The sequence below is a fragment of the Hoplias malabaricus genome, chromosome 1 (genome assembly GCF_029633855.1).
Source record: "Hoplias malabaricus isolate fHopMal1 chromosome 1, fHopMal1.hap1, whole genome shotgun sequence".
NCBI classification, from domain to species: domain Eukaryota; kingdom Metazoa; phylum Chordata; class Actinopteri; order Characiformes; family Erythrinidae; genus Hoplias; species Hoplias malabaricus.
This window is the reverse complement of record NC_089800.1, coordinates 2,314,925-2,337,726: the sequence shown is the minus strand read 5'-3', so window position 1 is coordinate 2,337,726 and position 22,802 is coordinate 2,314,925. Positions and strand designations below refer to the sequence as shown.

General features: G+C 42.6%; 1 protein-coding gene across 1 annotated transcript; it reads right to left on the bottom strand.

The window, feature by feature from the left end:
- Positions 1–2,991: 2,991 nt before the first annotated feature.
- On the bottom strand, positions 2,992–22,285 carry LOC136705226 (carcinoembryonic antigen-related cell adhesion molecule 1-like). Its single transcript, XM_066678602.1, has 8 exons — positions 22,240–22,285; positions 17,894–18,256; positions 17,162–17,354; positions 16,380–16,562; positions 4,419–4,762; positions 3,705–3,959; positions 3,455–3,534; positions 2,992–3,079 (listed from the first exon to the last, which is right to left on the bottom strand). Exons 1-8 carry the CDS (start codon positions 22,283–22,285, stop codon positions 3,065–3,067), a joined length of 1,479 nt encoding a protein of 492 aa, XP_066534699.1. The 3' UTR covers positions 2,992–3,064.
- Between the last annotated feature and the right edge of the window lie 517 nt (positions 22,286–22,802).

Here is a 22,802-nt window from a genome sequence, read left to right as displayed (position 1 = left end):
TACTGGGTAAGTACAGAGAAAGTACCTGTAAAGTAAGCCGTAAGATAAAATAAGGACGGAGTAAGTAAAGGGTATGATACTAGAAATATTTGTGTGTGATAAAAGTTTATCACTGGGTATCTTACAAACATTTTACAAATAAGTACATTTTACAAAGTAACGTTCTGAACACATTTTACTTCTCAGCATAATTATGAATTATAAAATTGAGTTAAAAGTATGACAGTTTATGCAAGCGACTATTACTGTGACTTTTTATAAATAAGGAATGCAGCTGCTATTTTGAATTCACTGTGTTTCTGAATGTAATTATAGATCCTTTAATATTATTTACAGTGCACCTACAGAGAAGGACATGGTCGGCTACTTTCATTACAGACACTAGCAGAGTTTAAAGGTGCTTTGCACTCATTAGGTTCAGGACGTGATTTACCACATTAATCATCATGACCTACTTAGGAGATATTTAACACTGTTTAGCCAATATGTTTTGGGGCCTAATATGTGAAGGGCGGACTGACGGAGGCGGACGCACACACTACAACACAGATATTTTATTAATGAAAGAATATAACAAAACAAACAGAAACGAACTTGAAGTCAAACACGAAGCGAAAAACAAATGAGAAACAACATGATTAGAGATGGGAACGAAAACACAAAACAACACGACTTGCAATTGGAAACACACAAAACAAATGACCGATAACAGGAAGTGACAAAAGGGGACTTAAATACTAAACACAGACGAGACGTACCTGAGACAGGTAATGAAAGGGCAGGGTAACAAATGAGACACAGACGAGGAGGCGGAACAAAGGCGGGACTAAGGCGGAGACATGAACAATAACAGACAAGACCATGTGCTGAGAGAGCACATGGCGGGGAAAACAAACAGGATTGGGCCAGGATGTGACATGAATAATGATAAATGGGTGTTAAATAAAATGTATTCTTTAAACAAGTATAAAAAAATCTACAAAGACTTATTTTTAATGAGACCAACAGCTTTTTGTTTTAACAGATACTTCTTTATTTCTGCTCAGGAAATATAATTTCCTATGTGATGGACATGTATTTATATAAATGATTCATAATCAATAGAGATATTTTTAATCAGCAATGACCACGCATGCTTGTGTAACTGAAATTGTTTTATTCCTAATTCTCTGTGTAAAACAACAGACTTACGTGTGTGTGTTTCAAATAACAGCATATCGACACCTTATGTTCAATCAACTCCTTTTGTCTCCAGACCACAGAGGGGAGACAGCTGAGACCAAAGGGGTAGAGGGGGATGCACAGAGCACGCCTGGAAAGGTGTTAATACAAAATACAAAAGAGAGTAAAACAAATGGTAAAAGACTTGAGTCATGGGAGCAGGATACATTGAAAGGTGATTGAAATGTAAAAGAGCAAACAGATGGTAAACTTCAAAGGGAGTTCCAGGTATAAGAGACGCTAGTTGAGGAACAGTGTTGCGCGCAGCGTCCTCTCTCAGTTAATAAATTGTTCTTTTATTTGAAGCCGACTCAGAGACTCGGCTTTCTTATTTCTTTCATAATTTTTCACCACACCTGAAAGACTTTTACCTGAGTTTTTATTGATATTTCCTGCTGATTTCAGACTTCTCCACCCTCCTCTATAAGGAACATGTGAGAAACTGAAAGAGCAGCAATAATTCACACTGCTCAGTGTGGACTTTACACTTTTACTCCAGTGGTCTTTTGATAAACTGCGTTATCAACTGATAAACTGTATCAAAGCCGTCATTATTTCATTCTTCCACTAAATACATTGATTTTAATTGATGATCTTTAGAAGCTCCTACCCGTTCCTGAAAGCTATAAACTAATAGAGCAGTAATAATTCATACCGGTCAGTGTGAGCAGGGTCAGTGCTGAAAGGTGCAGAGTTTTCATCTCTCTCTCCTCTGAAGAACCACACTAATGCAGCGTGTGTGTGATGCCTCAGCTCAAATTCTGTAAATACACTGAGGCTAAAGGAGTTGTTCTTTTTAAATTAATGAAATGTTTTCTAAAAGAAGAAGTTTGAAGCCAGGAACATCTTAAACAGTCCTCCTACTGCTGACCCACACAGACACGGCTGGAGGTGTGAGTTCACATGATATATCACATTTACACTGTGACTGCAGCTATATGTACAGATACATAAAAGGTTTTACAAATCTCACATCATAATAAATATTAAAAAGCTGCCAACAATATTTAAGAAAGTATTTTTTAAAGTATTTATGGTCAAGTGCAAATCAAATAAGATGAAGAACTAGATATTTTATTTGTCCCTGAATAAACCAGAGTGGGTGTCAGTCCTGGGGAAATCCATCCAGGCCATTTTTTCACCCTACAACCCAAAACCGCAGAAACTTCTCACACCAGAATCCACCAGTGTTTATAAACTCACCTGAAACTTTACAGTGTGCAATTACAGGATACTAGCTAACAATCGCTATGCTAACTAGCCTTGTGGTTTGTACTTAAAGAATACTGAATAATAAAAAACATAAAACAACTCTGTATTATACTTGAACTAAAATGACACAGTGAATGCAATACTAGCAAAGTTGAAGTATTTATGAAGCTATGTGTGTCTTAGTTTCATTGCTATGCACGAAGCTATGCTAGTTTTGCTAGCTCTGTCTGAGGGGGAATGAAATACAGTTAAGAATGGAAGGTTTTTTAGTTTGGTGTGTGACAGCAGAAAAGAGTAATCTGTGTTGGCTGTTTATTTATGATAAATTTAGTCACATTCTTATAGTTATTTAAAAGATATAACACCTTCAGAAACTGTTCATGGGGAGGGAGATACTTTAATGTTTACAAAATACATACATACCTTTACTACATAAAAATAAAGCTGCACAGATTTGAGAAAGCGCACTGTAAAATAAAGAACACATAGGCCTTGTTTCTAATATTCTTCGTATAAGAATACTAAGAATATTAATTAATACTAATTATTGTTTATAATACTCTTATTCAGTTTCTATTTGATGTGTGTGGTGTCCACGGCACTGTATATTACCGTTACCATTGCTTGATCGTCACTTTGGGAAAGGCTGCAACACAGAAGTATAATGGTTAGTAAAAATGATGTGCATTTTATATATGTGTGTGTGTGTTGTTGTTGTTAATATGTGCAAAGGAATACACCTTGAGAATTAACAAAGAAAATATAGTACAACAAATTCAAAGTAAGTGTCGATCCAGTTTTAATAATATTATATGAAATAAGTTATACATTTAAAATATGTTCCATTTAGTGCTAACACAAATATCCATTAAAATATTTACTTATGAATTAAACCATCTGTTCAGCCAAACACAGAGGATTCTGAAGTGATGGGTGTTTCTGGACAAGTCTCTTTATAGTGAATCTGTACATATTTTTGTAATTTATGCAAATATATTTATCCCCACCTCCAGCAACTCACAGTTAAGATGATCAGGGTCAGTGACACCACCATCAGTCCAATGATGACCAGAGCAGAGAACATCAACAACGAAGAGGAACCTGATGGAGAAATAAAGAAGAGCTTCCGTTGACTCAGAGGAAATCTGTTTCTGAGGCTGTTTGATGAAGGGAGTGACACAGATCTACTGCTTGGTCGAGGTGTTCTAGTGATAAATCAGTGGGAAAGTCTGAGAACCCTGATTTACTTTATTCTGAGCTGTTTGACCCACCTCCGATGTTCAGCTGGACTGGTTCTGATCGTACAGACTCGTCTGGCTTCAGAGCACAGGAATATCTCCCAGAATCCCCCACAGTCAGATTACAGAGGTGAAGAATGGAGCCTGACTCAGGTAAACGCTCTCCGTTCTTAAACCAGACAAACTGTGGAGAGCTGGGAGTGCAGTTCACAGCACAGGTCAGATTCACAGAGTCTCCCTCCTTTAGAGTCCGGTCTCCAGAAGAACTGGACATCCACAGCTCCAGAGCTTTCAGAGAGTGGTCAGGAGTCACATGAGGAAACGAAGGGTAAGAGTTCATTACCACATTACAGTATTCTGTCTTTCACACACACACTGCCTGGCCACTTTATCAGAAACCCCTCTCTGATTAATGACAGTGTGTGTCATTAATAATTTCACACACCATTGTACCTGTCTGTCTGTCTCTCTCTCTCTCTCTCTCTCTCTCTCTCTCTCTCTCACACACACACACACACACACACACACAAAGCCATGTCAGTGTCAGTGCAGAGCTGAGAACTACCGAAGTATTTGTAGAGAATGGTCCGGTGTTCAGAAACTGATCAGTGATGAAGGGGGGTCTGGTAAACAGAGGGGGTACAGTCAGAGGGTGTTTCTAATAAAGTGGCCACTGAGTGGAAGCAATAGGTGGGCTTTAAGTTTTAGATTAAAACCTTTGAGCTTAATTACAATATTAATATTTACCTGTTACGGTAAAAGTCGCTCCAGGGAGACCTGCCCAATTACCATTGGTGACATCAGTTATAAATCTGAACCTATATCCTCCAGAGTGAGAGAACTGTACATTTCTGATTAATAAAGTACAGTTGGATGTTTTGTCTCCAACAAACTCAAAGCCTTCTGAAGCAGTGGAAGAGTCACTGTCATAAACGTACGGTGGGTCTCTACAGTGTGGTTCAGTGTTGTTATTTGAGCACCAGCGAACTCTTTGTACCACATGTGATTGAGGATAGGAATAAGTACAGGAGATACTGACACTGGAGCCTCTCACAGCACAGATCGGCTCAGAGTAATTCACCCTCCATTTACTGGAGTCTGAGAAAACACCTGGAGAAGAATCAGAGAGGAGAGGAGGGTGAAGATTAACAGAAGTTCAGTTCCTGTGCTGATAGAGGTTCTAAGACATTCCCCTGGACTCTGCTGAACATTAACTGGATTGAGGTATTTAACATTAAACACAGATTGAGGTAGTGAGTGTATAACTGAAAGATGTTTTGATGTATGCTTTTCTGAACCTTTCTGAACTTCTGTTCCTGTGCTGTTCTGTTCTATTTCTGGATCATTCTGCTCTACAGTAAAAAGCTGAAGCTCCAGAGTCAGTGGTGTAACCTGATCCCAAAGCAGCACGGTGTAAAGTGTGAGGCAGGTCGGCAGAATACATGTGCTCAGTAGTTTTAATGGGGTTAAGATCAGAAGCACAGTCAGGACCAGCAGGGGTCAGAAAACAGAGAGTCACAGGTAACACAGGCGTTTCCACAGTAAACAACTAGCAACAAAACCACAGCAACAAACACACTCTAGAAATCTCACACAAGTAGCATCACAACACAGCGCTGAAATGTGAAACCATGACACACAGCAACACCACAACATCCACTCCACCCTCCTCTATAAGGAACATGTGAGAAACTGAAAGAGCAGGAATAATTCACACCGCTCAGTGTGGACTTTACACTTTTACTCCAGTGGTCTTTTGATAAACTGCGTTATCAACTGATAAACTGTATCAAAGCCGTCATTATTTGATTCTTCCACTAAATACATTGATTTTAATTGATGATCTTTAGGACACTCTACCCGTTCCTGAAAGGTATAAACTAATAGAGCAGTAATAATTCATACCGGTCAGTGTGAGCAGGGTCAGTGCTGAAAGGTGCAGAGTTTTCATCTCTCTCTCCTCTGAAGAACCAGACTAATGCAGCGTCTCTGTATGTGATATACCTCAGCTCTCTTTCTGTAAATACACTGAGGCTAGGAGTTGTTCTTTAAATATGTGATGACACTACTTCTAAAAGAAGAAGACACTGACATCTCTTTTGAAGAACCAGACTAATGCAGCTACACAGTCTACACACAAGCTATTTTGAAACTTCAGGGAACTACTTCTGAAAGAAGAAGTTTGAAACCAGAAACATCGTAAACTGTCTCCCACTGCTGATTATCAGAGAAACATCTGGAGGTGTGAGATTACATCACATTTACATTTTAACACTAACCTCAGTGGATGTAGAGATTCTTAGATAAGGTGCTAGGTAAAATAATGTAATTATCCTGTGTAAATCATAATGACCTCATGAAGATGACACTTAATTATCTACATAATGTGTGGCCCTTGAATTCTCCTGTACTTTTAATTCATTTAGCTGGATTTATTTGTGATAATTTCCTATAACTGAAATTTCTTGATACTGATGCATAATAAGAAAACGTGACTGTTACAAAAAGCTGTCTCCCATTAACGTGACTATATCACTAATAGGATTGACACTGGGTTGAATTCATTATGAGTTGATCTGATAATCGCTTCACTGGAGTCTGAGAAAACATCTGGAAAACAAGAATGAAAATACAGAAGGCAAGAAATCCGTCACAGTATGCACTCTGGGAGGCAGAGGTAAACGCAGCAAGGATAATTTATTATAATGAAAAAGACATAAAGGAAACAAAGAATACTACAACTAGAAAACAAGTAATCAATAGACAGAAAAACTTAAAGACAAAACACTAGACATTGACCTGAACAGACCTACACAGAAAGACCCAGAAAACTAAACAGAAAGCTAAGGCTAAACCTAATCACAGAGCTAATGCTAAACCTAAACGCTGAGCTAATGCTAAACCTGAACACATAGCTATTGCTAAACCTAATCACAGAGCTAATGCTAAACCTAAACGCTGAGCTAATCCTAAACCTGAACACATAGCTATTGCTAAACCTAATCACAGAGCTAATGCTAAACCTAAACGCTCAGCTAATCCTAAACCTGAACACATAGCTATTGCTAAACCTAATCACAGAGCTAATGCTAAACCTAAACGCTGAGCTAATCCTAAACCTGAACACATAGCTGTTGCTAAACCTAATCACAGAGCTAATGCTAAACCTAATCACAGAGCTAATGCTAAACCTAATCACAGAGCTAATGCTAAACCTAATCACAGAGCTAATGCTAAACCTAATCACAGAGCTAATGCTAAACCTAATCACAGAGCTAATGCTAGCAATACAAGCACACAGAGGGATATGTGGAAGGCAAATGGTCGACAAACACTGAGACTCAAGACAGGGCTAATAACCTAGAGGACAATACAAAACACCTGGGAACAACAATCACAAGAGGAGACACTGATGAGGGGGTGGAGCTAAGGCGGGACTAGGGTGGAGACATGAACAATAATAAACAGAGCCATGTGTTAAGTAAGCACATGGTGGGAACAACAGACAGGACAGGGCCAGGGCCTGAAAAAATCAGACAGAAAAGAGTGGAAAAGTGAAAAAAAAGTATATATCACATAAAATCTGCTTAAGTTGCTCTCTTAATGGAGGTATTTCAGACTTCTCCACCCTCCTCTATAAAAAATGTGAGAAACAGAAAGAGGAAGAATAACTCACACTGCTGTGTGTGTGTGTGTGTATGAGAGAGAGAGAGAGAGTGAGAGTGAGAGTGATGCCTCAGCTCTGTGTCTGTAAAATATACTGAAGCTAATGGAGTGGTTCTTTAAATGTTTCTGTCTAAAATGAGGAAAACTTAACACAGGGAATGAAATAAAAGTAACACTGCCCCCCTGTGGCTAGGAACGGAATCACTCAGATTCAGTGCTCAGTTACTGAGAGTCAGTTGAATGCTGGAAATTATCATCAGCGGTTTTGTTATTATCACAATTTAATCCTCATGATGAAAAATGTAACACAGGACTAATTGGTGTTTTGGTTAAAAATTAACTAAATGAAGAGCGGTATCAGATTGCTGACCAGAGCGCTGTAATGAAGATATTCCACTGGTGTTGTAGGAGTTATCCCATGTGTGTATTAAATGTGTAGAAGATATCTGAGAATTATTACCATTAGTAAAATATTACCAATATTTTTTTCTAATATTATATTTATAATGAATAATTATATGGAGTCATCCAGGACTTTTGAGAGGCCTTAAGCCTGTCGTGTCACGCCCTTGTCCTGTCGTGTCTGTTTTCCCTGCCATGTGCTCACTTAGCACATGGCTTTATTTGTTATTGTCCATGTCTCCGTCCATGTCCCGCCTTTCTTGCTCCTCCTTGTCAGTGTCATTTCTAATCCTGTCCCCTCTTTGTCAGTTCAGGTGTCCCTTGTCTGTGGTGTTCATTTAAGTTCCCTTGTCTCTGTGCTTCTTTGTTGGACATTCCACCTTTAGTTTGCTTTTTTGCCATCGGTTTGCTTTCTCCAGTCTGTCTTGTCTGTTACTCATTCCCTTTAGAGTCTTTGTATCTCTCTTGTCTCAGGTCTGTTTGTGTCTTTAGTCTATTTAGCTTTCTCTGTCTGTTTAGTTCCCTCTGTTTATGTTTGTCTGTTTAGCTTTGTGTTCAAGTTTATTCTGTTTAGCTTCTTTGTCTAGGCCCCTGTTAAGCTCTCCATGTATTGTTCTTCTGTCAAAGTCTCTCTGTCCAGGTCATTCTATTAAAATCTCTTTGACTTGGTCTTTCTTTGTTTTAGTATCCTGTCTCATTATCCTAGTCTGTCTCTGTTTTGTTATCTTGTGTAGAAATAAAAGTATTGTGTTTTAGCAAGTGAGTCTATCTCCGTCAGTCCGCCCCGCTTTCCTGACATGTCGAGTCTTGAGGCAGTCGCCACATTTCCATTGCTCTTCCCCTTTTACACTTTGGGACTAACGTCAGTGTAGTTTATGGTGTGTAGATGCATTGTTGTAAGTAAAAGTAAATTATATGGAATTCAGGCAAATTTAATATATTTAAAAATGAGTTGGAAAAAAATATTACCATAACTGTAAAATTCAGCCTGTTGCTGACTGAAATGTGACAAAATTTTGTCTGACCCTGAAAATGTAATGGAGGACTAAAAGTATGTACAAATTTATAAATACATAAATGTTTTGGTCATGAAGGCACTCTTAGACATTCTTAGACATGTTTCTACATTTATTTTACACATTTTAAAATTTATTTATTGACGTATTTCCACATTTCTACATTTATTTCCTCATCTCCTTTATTTAATTTATGAATTACCGCATCTCTACAATTATGTATTTCCATAAGGTAGTCTTGAATGAATGGGAATACAATTAATAAAATATCTTTACATTATGTGGAACCTAAACTATTAAAATGTCATAAAAACTTTCCACGTTTGGTTCTTGCGCTTCTAAAGGAAATATTTGGGCATTTAGTGCTCTGTGTTTGGGTTTATGTAGATTCAACTGCTATGTCGTCGCCTCACTGTTGCTATGGTGACGGTTACAGCTAGAGATTGTAATCAATAAAAACGATTATTATGACATTACAAAACATACAACCACACCCATATATATATATATTTTCCCCTCCCCCCACTCCCTGAGAGCAAGGAGACGGTGGACCACTGAGGGCAAAATTGAAGGTCCAGTAGTGTTTTGCACAGCGTTTTCTGGGTGGAACACTGGTGATTAAGCAGAATTTTAGACAAAATGCTATTTTTTTAGCACTTTTCCATTCACAGTCCAATTTACATTTTTTCACTTCATTAGGTTCTTTTTTCTTATTCTTTATAAATAAGATTAGTAAATTAAATCCAGCACAATGTCAACATTTTTAGCAAAATCCTTTTATATCAGGCTTATACTCATTATTATATCTCTCAGAGTTGTTGGTAATATTTGTATTAGTGTGTTCTTCAGAATAAAAGTCTCTGTGAACTTAAAATCTGTTTGAGGAGATTATAAATGAGTTATATCCTGTACAGGATAGTAATCTGAGTGGTCCGATGGTGGACCAGCAGTGGTCTACAGTCAGTGGTGTGCAAGTGGACCAATATTTGCTCTGTCTGGGACTTTTCTTTTACGGTAACGTGGCTTACAGGATGTCTCAACCAACAGCAGTCTGTGTCCATGTGTAAAGACATCAGATTTGTTTTTGTTTAATTAGTTTGTCTCCTTTAGTGGTTTTCTCTAATCTATAAACACAATTGCAGTCAATATGCAGTAAATGTGATGTTAAATTTGTACTTGTAGTTCATTAACATTTAACCAGTTAATAACCAATGTTGGCAATGCTAATGAATGAGCTAATCCTGTTAAACTCACCCCAACATGTCTTTAACTGTCCTTTTGTGTCTTGTATTATCCAGCAACAGAGAAATCACTGTTACAAACACTGCAACAAACAACGCTGTCTATATATTATCCTCTATACCTCTACCACGGACACACTTAGTGTCTCAGTCAGGGTGGGTTGAAATGCAGTGGCGGATGCTGGTCTTTCAAAGAGGGGAAGCTCAGAAAAAAATGAAAATGTAATGCTCCCACGGATCTTTACACCAAAGGATCGCTGATTCACTCATTTCACTGTCAATCAAAAAGGGATTCAGTCTCAGACAGATCATCCAATCATCATGCAGAAGCTGAGCATCCGGGCCAGCCGAGGCCAGCCCACTGCCCCATAGACCCCCAGAGACGCTGAGCGTCCGATGGGCGGGACAAAGCCCAGGATTTATCCAATGACTCGTCTCGTTTCGCTGCACTTCGCTGCTTCGCTATTGAACTCTGTGGACGATCAGCGTCCTCACTGTTTAAAGCACTGTGAAGCTGTGGGAATGACTGAGAGCAAAGCCGCGTCTTTACCAGTGATAAGAAGCTGATTCTGAACAAAAGTTAATCACGTTGTAGTGTATATTTATTCAATGACATGTACACACAACAGTATATATTTGATCACTTGTTTTTTGACATTTTAGGGGAAGCTGAGCTTCCCTTGCAGTCTTAGAGCAATTGCCTCTGTTGAAATGTCTCTCTATCACTATTCCTTACATTACTCATTATACAGTGCACTATTATAGGGAATTAAATTCATCAGGGTAACCATTTCTGTTAAAAAAAAAATTAATTTCCTTAAAAATATAAATCATTATCATTATCTGTAACCCTTATCCAATTCAGGGTCGCTGTGGGTCCAGAGCCTACCTGGAATCATTGGGCGCAAGGCGGGAATACACCCTGGAGGGGACGCCAGTCCTTCTCAGGGCTAAATAGATAAATCCTTAAAAATATTTCAGGGGCAAGAAAAATACTTTAATTGTTACAATAGTAATATAATAAATGTTAAGGCTGTTTCATTCTCAATCACAACTTTTAGTAAGTAGCAGGGAAGAGGAATATATCAAAAAGTTAAAAATACAGTTAGAAGTTGTACATTCAACATGATTTCAACAAAAAAGGTTTCTAAATATAAGCATACAGCTTTTTTTCTAAGTGAAATAGCAAGCATACAGCCAGTGAAATTGGGAAACCAGGCTAAACATAATAGACTCCATTTCTTTTCTATTTAATGAGTCTTGTGACCACTGCACTGTATATAACTGAATCATCCTCTTGTTGCTGCACTGGATGGGATGGCCTGTTATCACATAGGGCGGGACTAGTTTGTGAATGAAGCGCTTCTTGAAATTCCATGTAAGCTCTAGAAAAACAAAATTCCGGATGTTTTTTAAGTCTAAAAAAGAGGACGTCTGGTCACCCTAATTTACACTGCTATGCGCTATGCTAGGCTAGCCTTGCTAAACGTATCAGTCAGATGCTAGCATTGTTCACCGTAATATAGACTTTTTCCTTTTAAGGGCTTTGACAGAGCAGAAAATAAAGGGATTTCTTTAAAAACAATTGATTAGACTTGTGTAGTTTTCTTAAAAAGAATATGATATAATTTATCAACAAGTTCCATCCATCCATTATCCACCGCTTATCCGGGTCGCGGGGGAAGCAGTCGGAGCAAAGAAACCCAGACCTCCCTCTCCCCAGCCACCGACGCCAGCTCCTCCGGGGGTATACCGAGGCGTTCCCAGGCCAGTCGAGACATATAGTCTCTCCAGCGTGTTCTTGGTCTGCCCCGGGGCCTCCTCCCCGTTGGACATGCCCGGAACACCTTTCCAGGAAGGCGTCCAGGAGGCATCCGAACCAGATGCCCGAACCACCTCAACTGGCTCCTCTCGACGTGGAGGAGCAGCGGCTCCACTCCGAGTCTCTCCCGGATGTCCGAGCTCCTAACCCTGTCTCTAAGGGAGAGTCCAGACATCCTGCGGAGAAAACTCATTTCAGCTGCTTGTACCCGCGATCTCGTTCTTTCGGTCACTACCCAAAGCTCGTGACCATAGGTGAGGGTTGGGACGTAGATTGACCGGTAAATCGAGAGCTTTGCTTTTCTGCTCAGCTCTTTCTTCACCACAACGGACCGGTACAGAGCCCGCATTACTGCTGACGCTGCATCGATCCGCCTGTCAATCTCACGCTCCATCTTTCTCTCACTCGTGAACAAGACCCCGAGGTATTTAAACTCCTCCACTTGAGGCAGGATCTCACTTCCAACCTGGAGAGAGCACTCCACCCTTTTCCGACTGAGTACCATGGACTCGGACTTGGAGGTACTGATCCTCATCCCTACCGCTTCACACTCGGCTGCAAACTGGTCCAGCAAGAGCTGGAGGTCCCGGCTCGATGAAGCCAACAAGACCACATCATCTGCAAAAGCAGACATGGGATCCTGAGACCACCAAACCGGACACCCTCCGCCACTTGGCTACGCCGAGAAATTCTGTCCATAAAAATTGTGAACAGAACCGGTGACAACGGGCAGCCCTGACGGAGTCCAACTCCGACTGGAAACCAGTCGGACTTACTGCCAGCCATACGAACCAGACTCCTGCTCTGTTTGTACAGGGACTGGATAGCTCGTAACAAAGAGCCCAGTACCCCATACTCCCTGAGCACCCCCCACAGAATACCCCGAGGGACACGGTCGAATGCCTTCTCCAGATCCACAAAACACATGTAGACTGGTTGAGCAAACTCCCATGCACCCTCCAGGATCCTAGCGAGGGTAAAGAGCTGGTCCTGTGTTCCACGACCGGGGCGGAATCCGCATTGTTCCTCCTGGATCCGAGGTTCAACTATCGGTCGGACTCTCTTCTCCAGTACCCCCGCATAGACCTTACCGGGGAGGCTGAGGAGTGTGATCCCCCTATAGTTGGAACACACCCTCCGATCCCCCTTTTTAAAAAGGGGAACCACCACCCCAGTCTGCCAGTCCAGAGGCACTGCCCCCGATGTCCACGCGATGTTGCAAAGACGTGTCAACCAGGACAGCCCCACAACATCCAGAGCCTTGAGGAACCCGGGGTGAACCTCATCCACCCCCGGGGCCCTACCGCCAAGGAGTTTCCCTACCACCTTGGCCACTTCAGCCCCAGTGATAGACGAGCCCCCCCCGGGGTCCCCAGGCTCTGCTTCCTCTGCGGAAGACGTGCTGGTGGGATTGAGAAGATCCTCGAAGTATTCCTTCCACCGTCTGGTGACGTCCCCAGTCAAGGTCAACAGTTCCCCACCCCCACCATATACAGTGTTGGTGGAAAACTGCTTTCCCCTCCTGAGTCGCCTGACGGTTTGCCAGAAACTTCTCGGAGCCGACCGAAAGTCGTTTTCCATGTTCTCACCGAACTCCTCCCACACCCGAGTTTTTGCCTTAGCGACTGCCGAGGCTGCGAGCCGCTTGGCTCCTCGGTACCTGTCGGCTGCCTCCGGAGTCCCCTGAGCCAACCATGCTTGATAGGACTCTTTCTTCAGCTTGACAGCCTCCCTCACCCGGGGTGTCCACCACCGAGTGCGGGGATTGCCACCCCGACAGGCACCGACAACCTTGCAGCCACAGCTCCGTTCAGCCGCCTCAACAATGGAGGTCCGGAACATGGCCCACTCGGACTCAATGTCACCAGCCTCCCCCGGGATGCAGTCGAAGCTCTACCGGATGTGGGAGTTGAAGATCTTTTTGACAGGTTCCTCTGCCAAACGTTCCCAGCAAACCCTCAACACACGTTTGGGCCTGCCAGGTCTGTCCGGCATCCTCCCCCGCCATCTGATCCAACACACCACAAGGTGGTGATCAGTTGACAGCTCAGCGCCTCTCTTCACCGGAGTGTCCAGAACATATGGCCGCAGGTCAGATGATACGACTATAAAATCGATCATCGAAATGCGGCCTAGGGTGTCCTGATGCCAGGTGTACTTGTGGACACCCTTATGTTCGAACATGGTGTTCGTAATGGACAAACTGTGACGAGCACAGAAATCCAATAACTGAACACCACTCGGGTTCAGATCAGCGGGGCCGTTCCTCCCAATCACGCCCCTCCAGGTCTCACTGTCATTACCCACGTGAGCATTGAAGTCCCCCAGCAGAACAATGGAGTCCCCAGAATGAGTGTTCTCCAGCACTCCCTCTAGGGTCCCCAAGAAGGCATGGTACTCTGAACTGCTGTTCGGTGCATAAGCGCAAACAACAGTCAGAGCCCTTTCCCCAACGCGAAGGCGCAGGGAAATTACCCTCTCGTTCACTGGGGTAAACCCCAACGTACAGGCGCTAAGCCGGGGGGCTATGAGTAAGCCCACACCTGCCTTACGCCTCTCACCCTGGGCAACTCCAGAGTGAAAGAGCATCCAGCCCCTCTCGAGGAGATTGGTTCCAGAGCCCATACTGTGTGTCGAGGTGAGCCCAACTATATCTAGTCGGTACCTCTCAACCTCGCGCACCAGCTCAGGCTCTTTTCCCACCAGAGAGGTTACGTTCCATGTTCCAAAAGCCAGTTTTAGTAACCGAGGATCGGAACGCCAGGGCCCCCGACCCCGACCACCACCCGATCCACAATGCACCAGACCCGGATTACTACCTCTCCCACAGGTGGTGGGCCCATGGGAGAGTGGACCCATGTATCCCCTTCGGGCTAAGCCCGGCCGGACCCCATAGGTGAAAGTCCGGCCACCAGGCGCTCGCCAAGGAGCCCCTCCCCCAGGCCTGGCTCCAGGGTGAGGCCCCGGTAACCCTGCTCCGGGCATGGGAGGCTGTGTCCTCGTTGTCTTTTTCATCTGTGTCTTTATGGATCACTCTTTGTCTGGCCCATCACCTAGGACCAATTTGCCTTGGGAGACCCTACCTGGGGCTATTGCCCCCGACAACATAGCTCCTAGGCTCACGCAGGCACGCAAACCTCTCCACCACGTTAAGGTGGTGATCCAAGGAGGAGTGGGACTAGTTTGTGAATGAAGCGCTTCTTGAAATTCCATGTAAGCTCTAGAAAAACAAAATTCCGGATGTCTAAAAAAGAGGACGTCTGGTCACCCTAATTTACACTGCTATGCGCTATGCTAGGCTAGCCTTGCTAAACGTATCAGTCAGATGCTAGCATTGTTCACCGTAATATAGACTTTTTCCTTTTAAGGGCTTTGACAGAGCAGAAAATAAAGGGATTTCTTTAAAAACAATTGATTAGACTTGTGTAGTTTTCTTAAAAAGAATATGATATAATTTATCAACAAGTTCCTATGGTGCTTTAAAAATATCCTCAGAGATGGTTTAGGGAGAATACACTTTAATGATTATGATATCAATGGAATAATGTTCATTTTCAAACATAAATCAAAGCACAATTCAAGGAAATGTAATAAATATTTCCTACATTAAGTTAAAATTGCAGAGGTTTAGAATATTTTTATTTGCAGATTATACAGTGTTTATTTCTAAAGCAGTTTCTGAACAAAAATCATAGACAGGACAATTATAGACAGTTATATATTAATAATAATAATAATAACAGTATTAATATTCATTAATTTATTTAGAGTCCACTACACTGTAGATCACTGTAACCATCGCTTGATCGTCACTTTGGGAAAGGCTGCAAACAAAGAGAAATATAATAGTGAATAAATATTATGTGCACATTCAGTAAAAACATACAAAAGTGAATAGAGGATATATAGCACATTCAACATTAATCCAGTCTTAATTTCTATAATAAACTGTCATGTGACATTACAGGAAATGCCTAGAAATGTGATGATGCCTATAGAGTTAGTGGTTATTCACTCAGTGCTAAAACAGGCATCCATTAAAACAATAATTATAAATAAAACTGTCTCTTCAGATAAACACAGAGGATTCTGAAGTGATGAGTGTCTCAGGACAAGGCTCTTTGTATCATCCAGCGCATTGATGAATCACAATTCTATTCTCAAACTATGACATTGGTTATAATCCACTCTACACACTGTAATTTATGCAAAAATATTTATACCCACCTCCAGCAACTCACAGCTAAGATGATCAGTGTTAGTGACACCACCATCAGTCCAACGATGACCAGAGCAGTGAACATCAACAATGAAGAGGAACCTGATGGAGGAGAAACATCAGATCGACCCGAAATAAAAAAAATCATCCAGTTAGAACAGGAGCTGGAGTAAATTTGTGGCTAAAGAAGAGTTGGAGCTTCCCGTGTCTCAGAGGAAACCTGTTTCTGAGGCTGTTTGATGAAGGGAGTGACACAGATCTACTGCTTGGTCGAGGTGTTCTAGTGATAAATCAGTGGGAAAGTCTGAGAACCCTGATTTACTTTATTCTGAGCTGTTTGACCCACCTCCGATGTTCAGCTGGACTGGTTCTGATCGTATGGACTCATCTGGCTTCAGAGCACAGGAATATCTCCCAGAATCCCCCACAGTCAGATTACTGAGGTGAAGAACGGAGGCTGTGTAAAAAAGCTCAGTGTCAGTGTCTAACCAATCAGGATGAACTATGGGCCATATACTGACCTGCCTGATCATGAAGGTAGTGCAGGGTCAGCACTCCCTTATTGGGCTACAATCTGTTCATGTTCACACACAGCTAGAAGCAGCCAGAAGCACAGTACAGACTCCTATTTCTGTCCCTTTCTCCTTAAGATAGAGTAAGTTCTCTCCATAAACCTTTATAGAATATGAATGTTAGTTAATACTTAGTAAAATATCTCTTAGTTTAAAGCATGAATATCCTGCTGAGTGTGATAACGTGTTTAATCGGTGTAAAGAGACGTGTCCTGAACAGCAGGGTGTTAGTTAGTCAGAGTTTGTTTTGGTCATTTGTTTGACGCTAGTAGTTTAGTGTGTATTTTTACGTGTTTGTGTTAGCTATTATCTGTTGTACATGTCGTAGTTAGTAAATACTGACGTTAGCTTGTGAAGCTACAGCAGCTAATACTTTGGGCTATTGTTACTGTATAGAAACGTATAATCCTTTTTCCTTTGTGTTTTCCTCAGGATCATATCCTCACCTGTCACCTGCCTTAAACTGCACCTGTGTTTATTGCTATTCCTTACTTACCTTTGTACGTGTGTTTTTTAATACAGCGTGAAAGATATTCCTCTCTGTGTCCTGACAGACACCCAGTGACAACTAGCTTTTCTGAACCAGTCTTCCTCAGAGGGTCTGACTCAGGTAAACGCTTTCCGTTCTTAAACCAGACGAACTGTGGAGAGCTGGGAGTGCAGTTCACAGCACAGGTCAGATTCACAGAGTCTCCCTCCTTTAGAGTCCGGTTTCCAGAAGAACTGGACATCCACAGCTCCAGAGCTTTCAGAGAGTGGACAGGATTCACATGAGGAAACGAAGGGTAAGAGTTCATTAACACATTACAGTATTCTGTCTTTCACACACACACTGCCTGACTACTTTATCAGAAACCCCTCTCTGATTAGTGACAGTGTGTCGTCCAGTCATTAGCCCTTCATCAGAGTCCAGCTCCTGACCACAGAGCCGCTCCTGACATACTTTTGGTTTATGAACCATTCTCAACTAAAAATTACACACACACACAATCACACTCTCTCTCTCTCTCTCTCTCTCTCTCTCTCTCTCTCTCTCTCTCACACACACACACACACACACACACACACAAAGCCATGTCAGTGTCAGTATGGAGCTGAGAACTACCAAAGTATTTGTAGAATGGTCCTGTGTTCAGAAACTGATCAGTGATGAAGGGGGGTCTGGTAAACAGAGGGGGTACAGTCAGGGGGTGTTTCTAATAAAGTGGCCACTGAGTGGAAGCACAAGGCAGGGTTTTATTTTAAATTAAAAATGTAGAGCTTTATTACAATATTAATATTTACCTGTTATGTAAAATGTCGCTCCAGGGAAAGCTGTATAGTTGTTGTCATCAGTTATAAATCTGAACCTATATCCTCCAGAGTGAGAGAACTGTACATTTTTGATTAATAAAGTACAGTTGGATTTTTTGTCTCCAACAAACTCAAAGTCTCCTGAAGCAGTGGAAGAGTCACTGTCATAAACGTATGGTGGGTCTGTACAGTGTGATTTAGTGTTTGTGTTGTTTGAGCACCAGAGAAGTCTCTGTACCTCATGTACTGAACCAGGATAGAAATAAGTACAGGAGATACTGACACTGGAGCCTCTCACAGCACAGATCGGCTCAGAGTAATTCACCCCCCATTCACTGGAGTCTGAGAAAACACCTGGAGAAGAATCAGAGAGGAGAGGAGGGTGAAGATTCACAGAAGTTCAGTTCCTGTGCTGATAGAGGTTCTAAGACATTCCCTTGGACTCTGCTGAACATTAACTGGATTGAGGTATTTAACATTAAACACAGATTGAGGTAGTGAGTGTATAACTGAAAGATGTTTTGATGTATGCTTTTCTGAACCTTTCTGAACTTCTGTCCCTGTGCTGTTCTGTTCTATTTCTGGATCATTCTGCGAGTTACAAAACTCAGAGTACACATCCGGGATACAAAGGATGAGCAATCGATTCATTTGGATTTTCTATTTTGTATCCCCACAAGTTCATGTTTCCACATTCTGTCTTATCACATGCTCTGTTCACAGGGCCGTTACAAAACATCTCCACAGCAAAATTTCTTCATCTTCAGGATATCAATAGCCTGTTATATCGTGTCTTTAGTGAGACTTTCCGATTTTTGAGATACTTTGAAAATAAAGAAATAATATCCGCCGAAGGAAGGATGAAAGTTGTGTTTGTATTTCGCCATCTAGCCGCAATCGATTGCTCATCCTTGGTGTCTCGGATGTGTTTTTTGTAACTCGTACTTTGGTATCTGAATTTCGTCTACCAAATTTGAACAACTTCGAAATATATTGTTTGAATTTATGTGAGCTTGAATTTCTGAATTCATTATCCTTGAATAATAACAGTGAAAACATACGGGGGCCCTAAAGGGACTGGGGAAAAAATAAAAAAGGACACTGCAGTTTCTAGGGAAATCCAGCCACTTGAAACAGATATTATATATGTATTTATTTATCTCTACTAACACACAGTTTCGTTGCCAGTGCGAATCGTTCATACATCTGTAAGGAACTGCCTAACAACAAGTTTATATATGTTTAGTAGCATTCTGAAACTGCAAGTCAGAACGCCGTAGTTCCACGTATCTCCATAGTAACAGGTGTGTGAGACGTAGGCGGCTTCATGAAAGAAAGTAAAAGTGTTGACGGCTGGGTTTTTTTTATTGTGATGGACTGGGGTAGGGGTCAAGCTAAGAATTTTAACGAAAAATCTTTACCAAGCAAAGTCTCTCGCAAAAACCCGGTCATTCAGTAACAAGATGGAAGGTGTAAGGCAGTGGCTCAACACACAGATCTCAGGGCACATTGTGGACTGATTTTTACAGAGACGTGGCTCAGTGCGCTGACTCCAGACACAGCTGTGGAGCTAGAGCCGGTCGCTACACCATGCATTTCATTTTATTTGGGAATTCTGTTTTTTTAAGCTGCAGTAAATTCTCTCCCACTGTTTGGAAACTGTGTTCATTGTCTGTATCTCTGTACTGTTCACGTAACCTTTGTCCATGCACTTGCACTTTAAATTCTCTCTTCCTCATTTCATAGCAATTAACATTCATTCATTCATTTCCGTTTCAGGGTCGCGATGGCAGCAGGGTGAGCAAAGAAGACCAGATGTCTCTGTCCCTCGCAACATCCACCAATTCCTCCTGGGATCCCCCATGCCCCAAGGCATTCTCAGGCCAGCCGGGATATATAATCCCTCCAGCGTGTCCTGGGTCTACCCCGGGGTCTCTTCCAGTTGGACGTGCCTGGTATACCTCCAGTGGGAGGCGTCCAGGGGGCATCCTTATCAGATGCCCAAACCACCTCAACTGACTTCTCTCAACACGAAGGAGCAGCGACTCTACTCCGAGCTCCTCCCTAGTCACCAAGCTCCTCACCCAATCACGGAGAGTACGCCCAGCAACCTGTCGGAGAAAGCTCATTTCGGCCGTTTGTATCCGTGATCTTGTTTTTTCGGTCACCCAGAGCTCATGACCATAGGTGAGAGTGGGGACATAGACTGATCGGTAAATTGAGAGCTTTGCTTTATGGCTCAGCTCTCTCTTCACCACAACGGTGTGGTACAGTGACCACATTACTGCAGATGCTGCACCTATCCTACGGTCAATCTCACTATCCCTCTTCCCATTACTCGTGAACATGAACCCGAGATACTTGAACTCCTTCACTTGGGGCAGGTTCTCACCTCTTACCTGAAGGGAGCATGCCATCTGTTTTCGGGAGATAACCATGGCCTCAGACTTGGAGGTGCTGATCCGCATACCGACTGCTTCACACTCGGCTGCAAACTGCTAAAGTGAACACTGGAGGCCTCCGTGCGAAGAAACCAGAAGAACAACATCGTCCGCAAAAAGCAGAGATGCCACCTCCTGAGCTCCTCGATGGAAGTTCTCCTGCCTCAGGCTACGCCTCACCACCCTGTCCATGAATATCAGGAACAGGAGTGGAGATAAGGCACAGCCCTGACGGAGTCCAATGCCCACACTGAACAAGCTGGACTTACTACCAAGGATGCGAACACAACTGAAACTCTGAGAGTACAAGGACCGTATGGCTCGCCGGAGCGACCCTGGCACCCCATACTCCCGGAGCACCTCCCACAGAATCTCTCGGGGAACACGGTCATATGCCTTCTCCAAATCCACAAAGCATGTGTAGAGTGGAATAGCAAATTCCCACGCCCCCTCAATCATCTGTGAAAAAGTAGAGTTGGTCCATAGTTCCACGGCCCGGACAAAATCCGCATTGTTCCTCCAAAATCCTAGGTTTGACTATCGGACGGATTCTCCTTTCCAGCACCTTGGCATAGACTTTCCCCGGGAGGCTGAGAAGTGTAATGCCACGATAATTGGCACACTTTCTCCGGTCCCCTTTTTTGAAAATAGGAACCACCACCCTGGTTTGCCAATCCAAAGTCACTGTTCCTGAGGTCCATGCAATATTGTATCCCCACACCCGCCCGGCACCTCTCACCTTGTGCAACTCCTGAGTAGGAGAGAGACCAACCCCTATCGAGGAGTTTGGTTCCAGAGCCCACACTGTGTGTAGAGGTGAGCCCAACTATATCTAGCTGATATCTTTCAACCTCACGCACCAGGTCTGGCTCTTTCTCCCCCAGTGAAGTTATGTTCCACGTACCAAGAACCAGTTTCCGCTGACAAGTTCCATGATGCCAGGGGCCCCTTCGCCCCCACTCTGTGCCAGATGGGCATTGCACCGCAGCCCTACTCTGGATCTTGTTGGTGGTGAGCCCACATGATCCTCCCACGTTGCCATTTCGGGCTTAGCCAGGCCGGGTTACGTGGGCTGCCCGGCCACTAGGCGCTCGCCGTCGGACACTACCCCCAGGCCTGGCTCCAGGGATAGGTCCCAGTAACCCTCTCCCGGGCAGGGTACACTGACTTTTAATGGGTGTACTCATAGGGATGCTTTTAGATCATGTTTGTCTGGATCTTCACTCCAGACCTGTTTGCCATGGGAGATCCTACTGGGAGCTAACAGCTCCCGACGACATATCCCTAGAGGTCATGAGACCACACAAGCCCTTCCGCCACGACAAGGCCCTGATCCAGGAAGGGAGCAATAAACAACACAGCAACAAACGTTTCAGTTGGCGCTCCCCAATAACATATCCACGTTTTCTGCTGAGAAGAGATGCTATGTCTTTATATTTCAGTCCAAGATCAAAGTAAAATTCAACAAGCTGCTCCATAGTTCACCTGACACGCACAGCAAGCACATAATCAACAGTAAGCACAGTACTACGGAGCCCACAAAATATTTGCGAGGGAACACAAAATCAATAGTCTTTTTTTAATTTTTCCCCAGTCCCTTTAGGGGCTCCGTAAAAATGTGTTCTTGAAAATTCACAAGTTCAAGTCAAGAGCAATTATATTCAGATGCATAATTTCAGTGTCAAAATATTAGTGCTACAAATTCAAAGGTGGTAATTTTTCAAAGTCTGATGAGACAGATTTTCTTCCATATGACTGCGTTATCAACTGATAAACTGTACCAAAGCCATCATTATTTGATTCTTCCACTAAATACATTGATTTTAATTGATGATCTTTAGGAGACTCTAGCGGTTCCTGAAAGGTATAAACTAATAGAGCAGTAATAATTCATACCGGTCAGTGTGAGCAGGGTCAGTGCTAAAAGGTGCAGAGTTTTCATCTCTCTCTCCTCTGAAGAACCAGACAAATGCAGCGTGTGTGTGTGTGTGTGTGTGTGTGAGAGAGAGAGATACCTCAGCTCTTTTTCTGTAAATACACTGAGGCTAAAGGAGCTGTTCTTTAAATATGTGTTGAAACTACTTCTAAAAGAAGACAGTGACCAGAAACACTCAGACACTGCTGATCATCACAGAAACGGTTGGAGGTGTGAGGTAGTGTGACATCTACATTTCCACAGTGACAACAACTGATGTAGAGATATTTAGATTTGATTAAAAAACTCACACCATTATAACTATTAAAATCAGCAAAAAGTGTTTAGGAAAGTTCATTTTATGTGTTTTCTATAAAGTAAAGCTCACATGAGACGAGGAATCACAGCTTTACTGTCCCTGAATGAACCCGTTCATACTCCATAGAGTGGGTCCCATACCTGGGGGGAATCCATGTTCAGATCAGGTTTGGTAAAGTTAAACTTAAATGAGGTTTAAAATGTATTCCTACATTAAACATAATGT

What these genes read in the sequence shown, in the direction of transcription:
- LOC136705226 (XM_066678602.1), bottom strand. Translation starts at nt 22,285, where the DNA reads ATGAAAACTCTGCACCTTTTAGCACTGACCCTGCTCACACTGACCG. An exon ending in CTAGTTGTCACTGGGTGTCT is followed by an intron (nt 16,563 to 17,161) that starts GTCAGGACACAG and finishes CTTCATGATCAG; the next exon opens with GCAGGTCAGTATATGGCCCA. An exon ending in AGCGACTTTTACCGTAACAG is followed by an intron (nt 3,960 to 4,418) that starts GTAAATATTAAT and finishes ACTCTCTGAAAG; the next exon opens with CTCTGGAGCTGTGGATGTCC.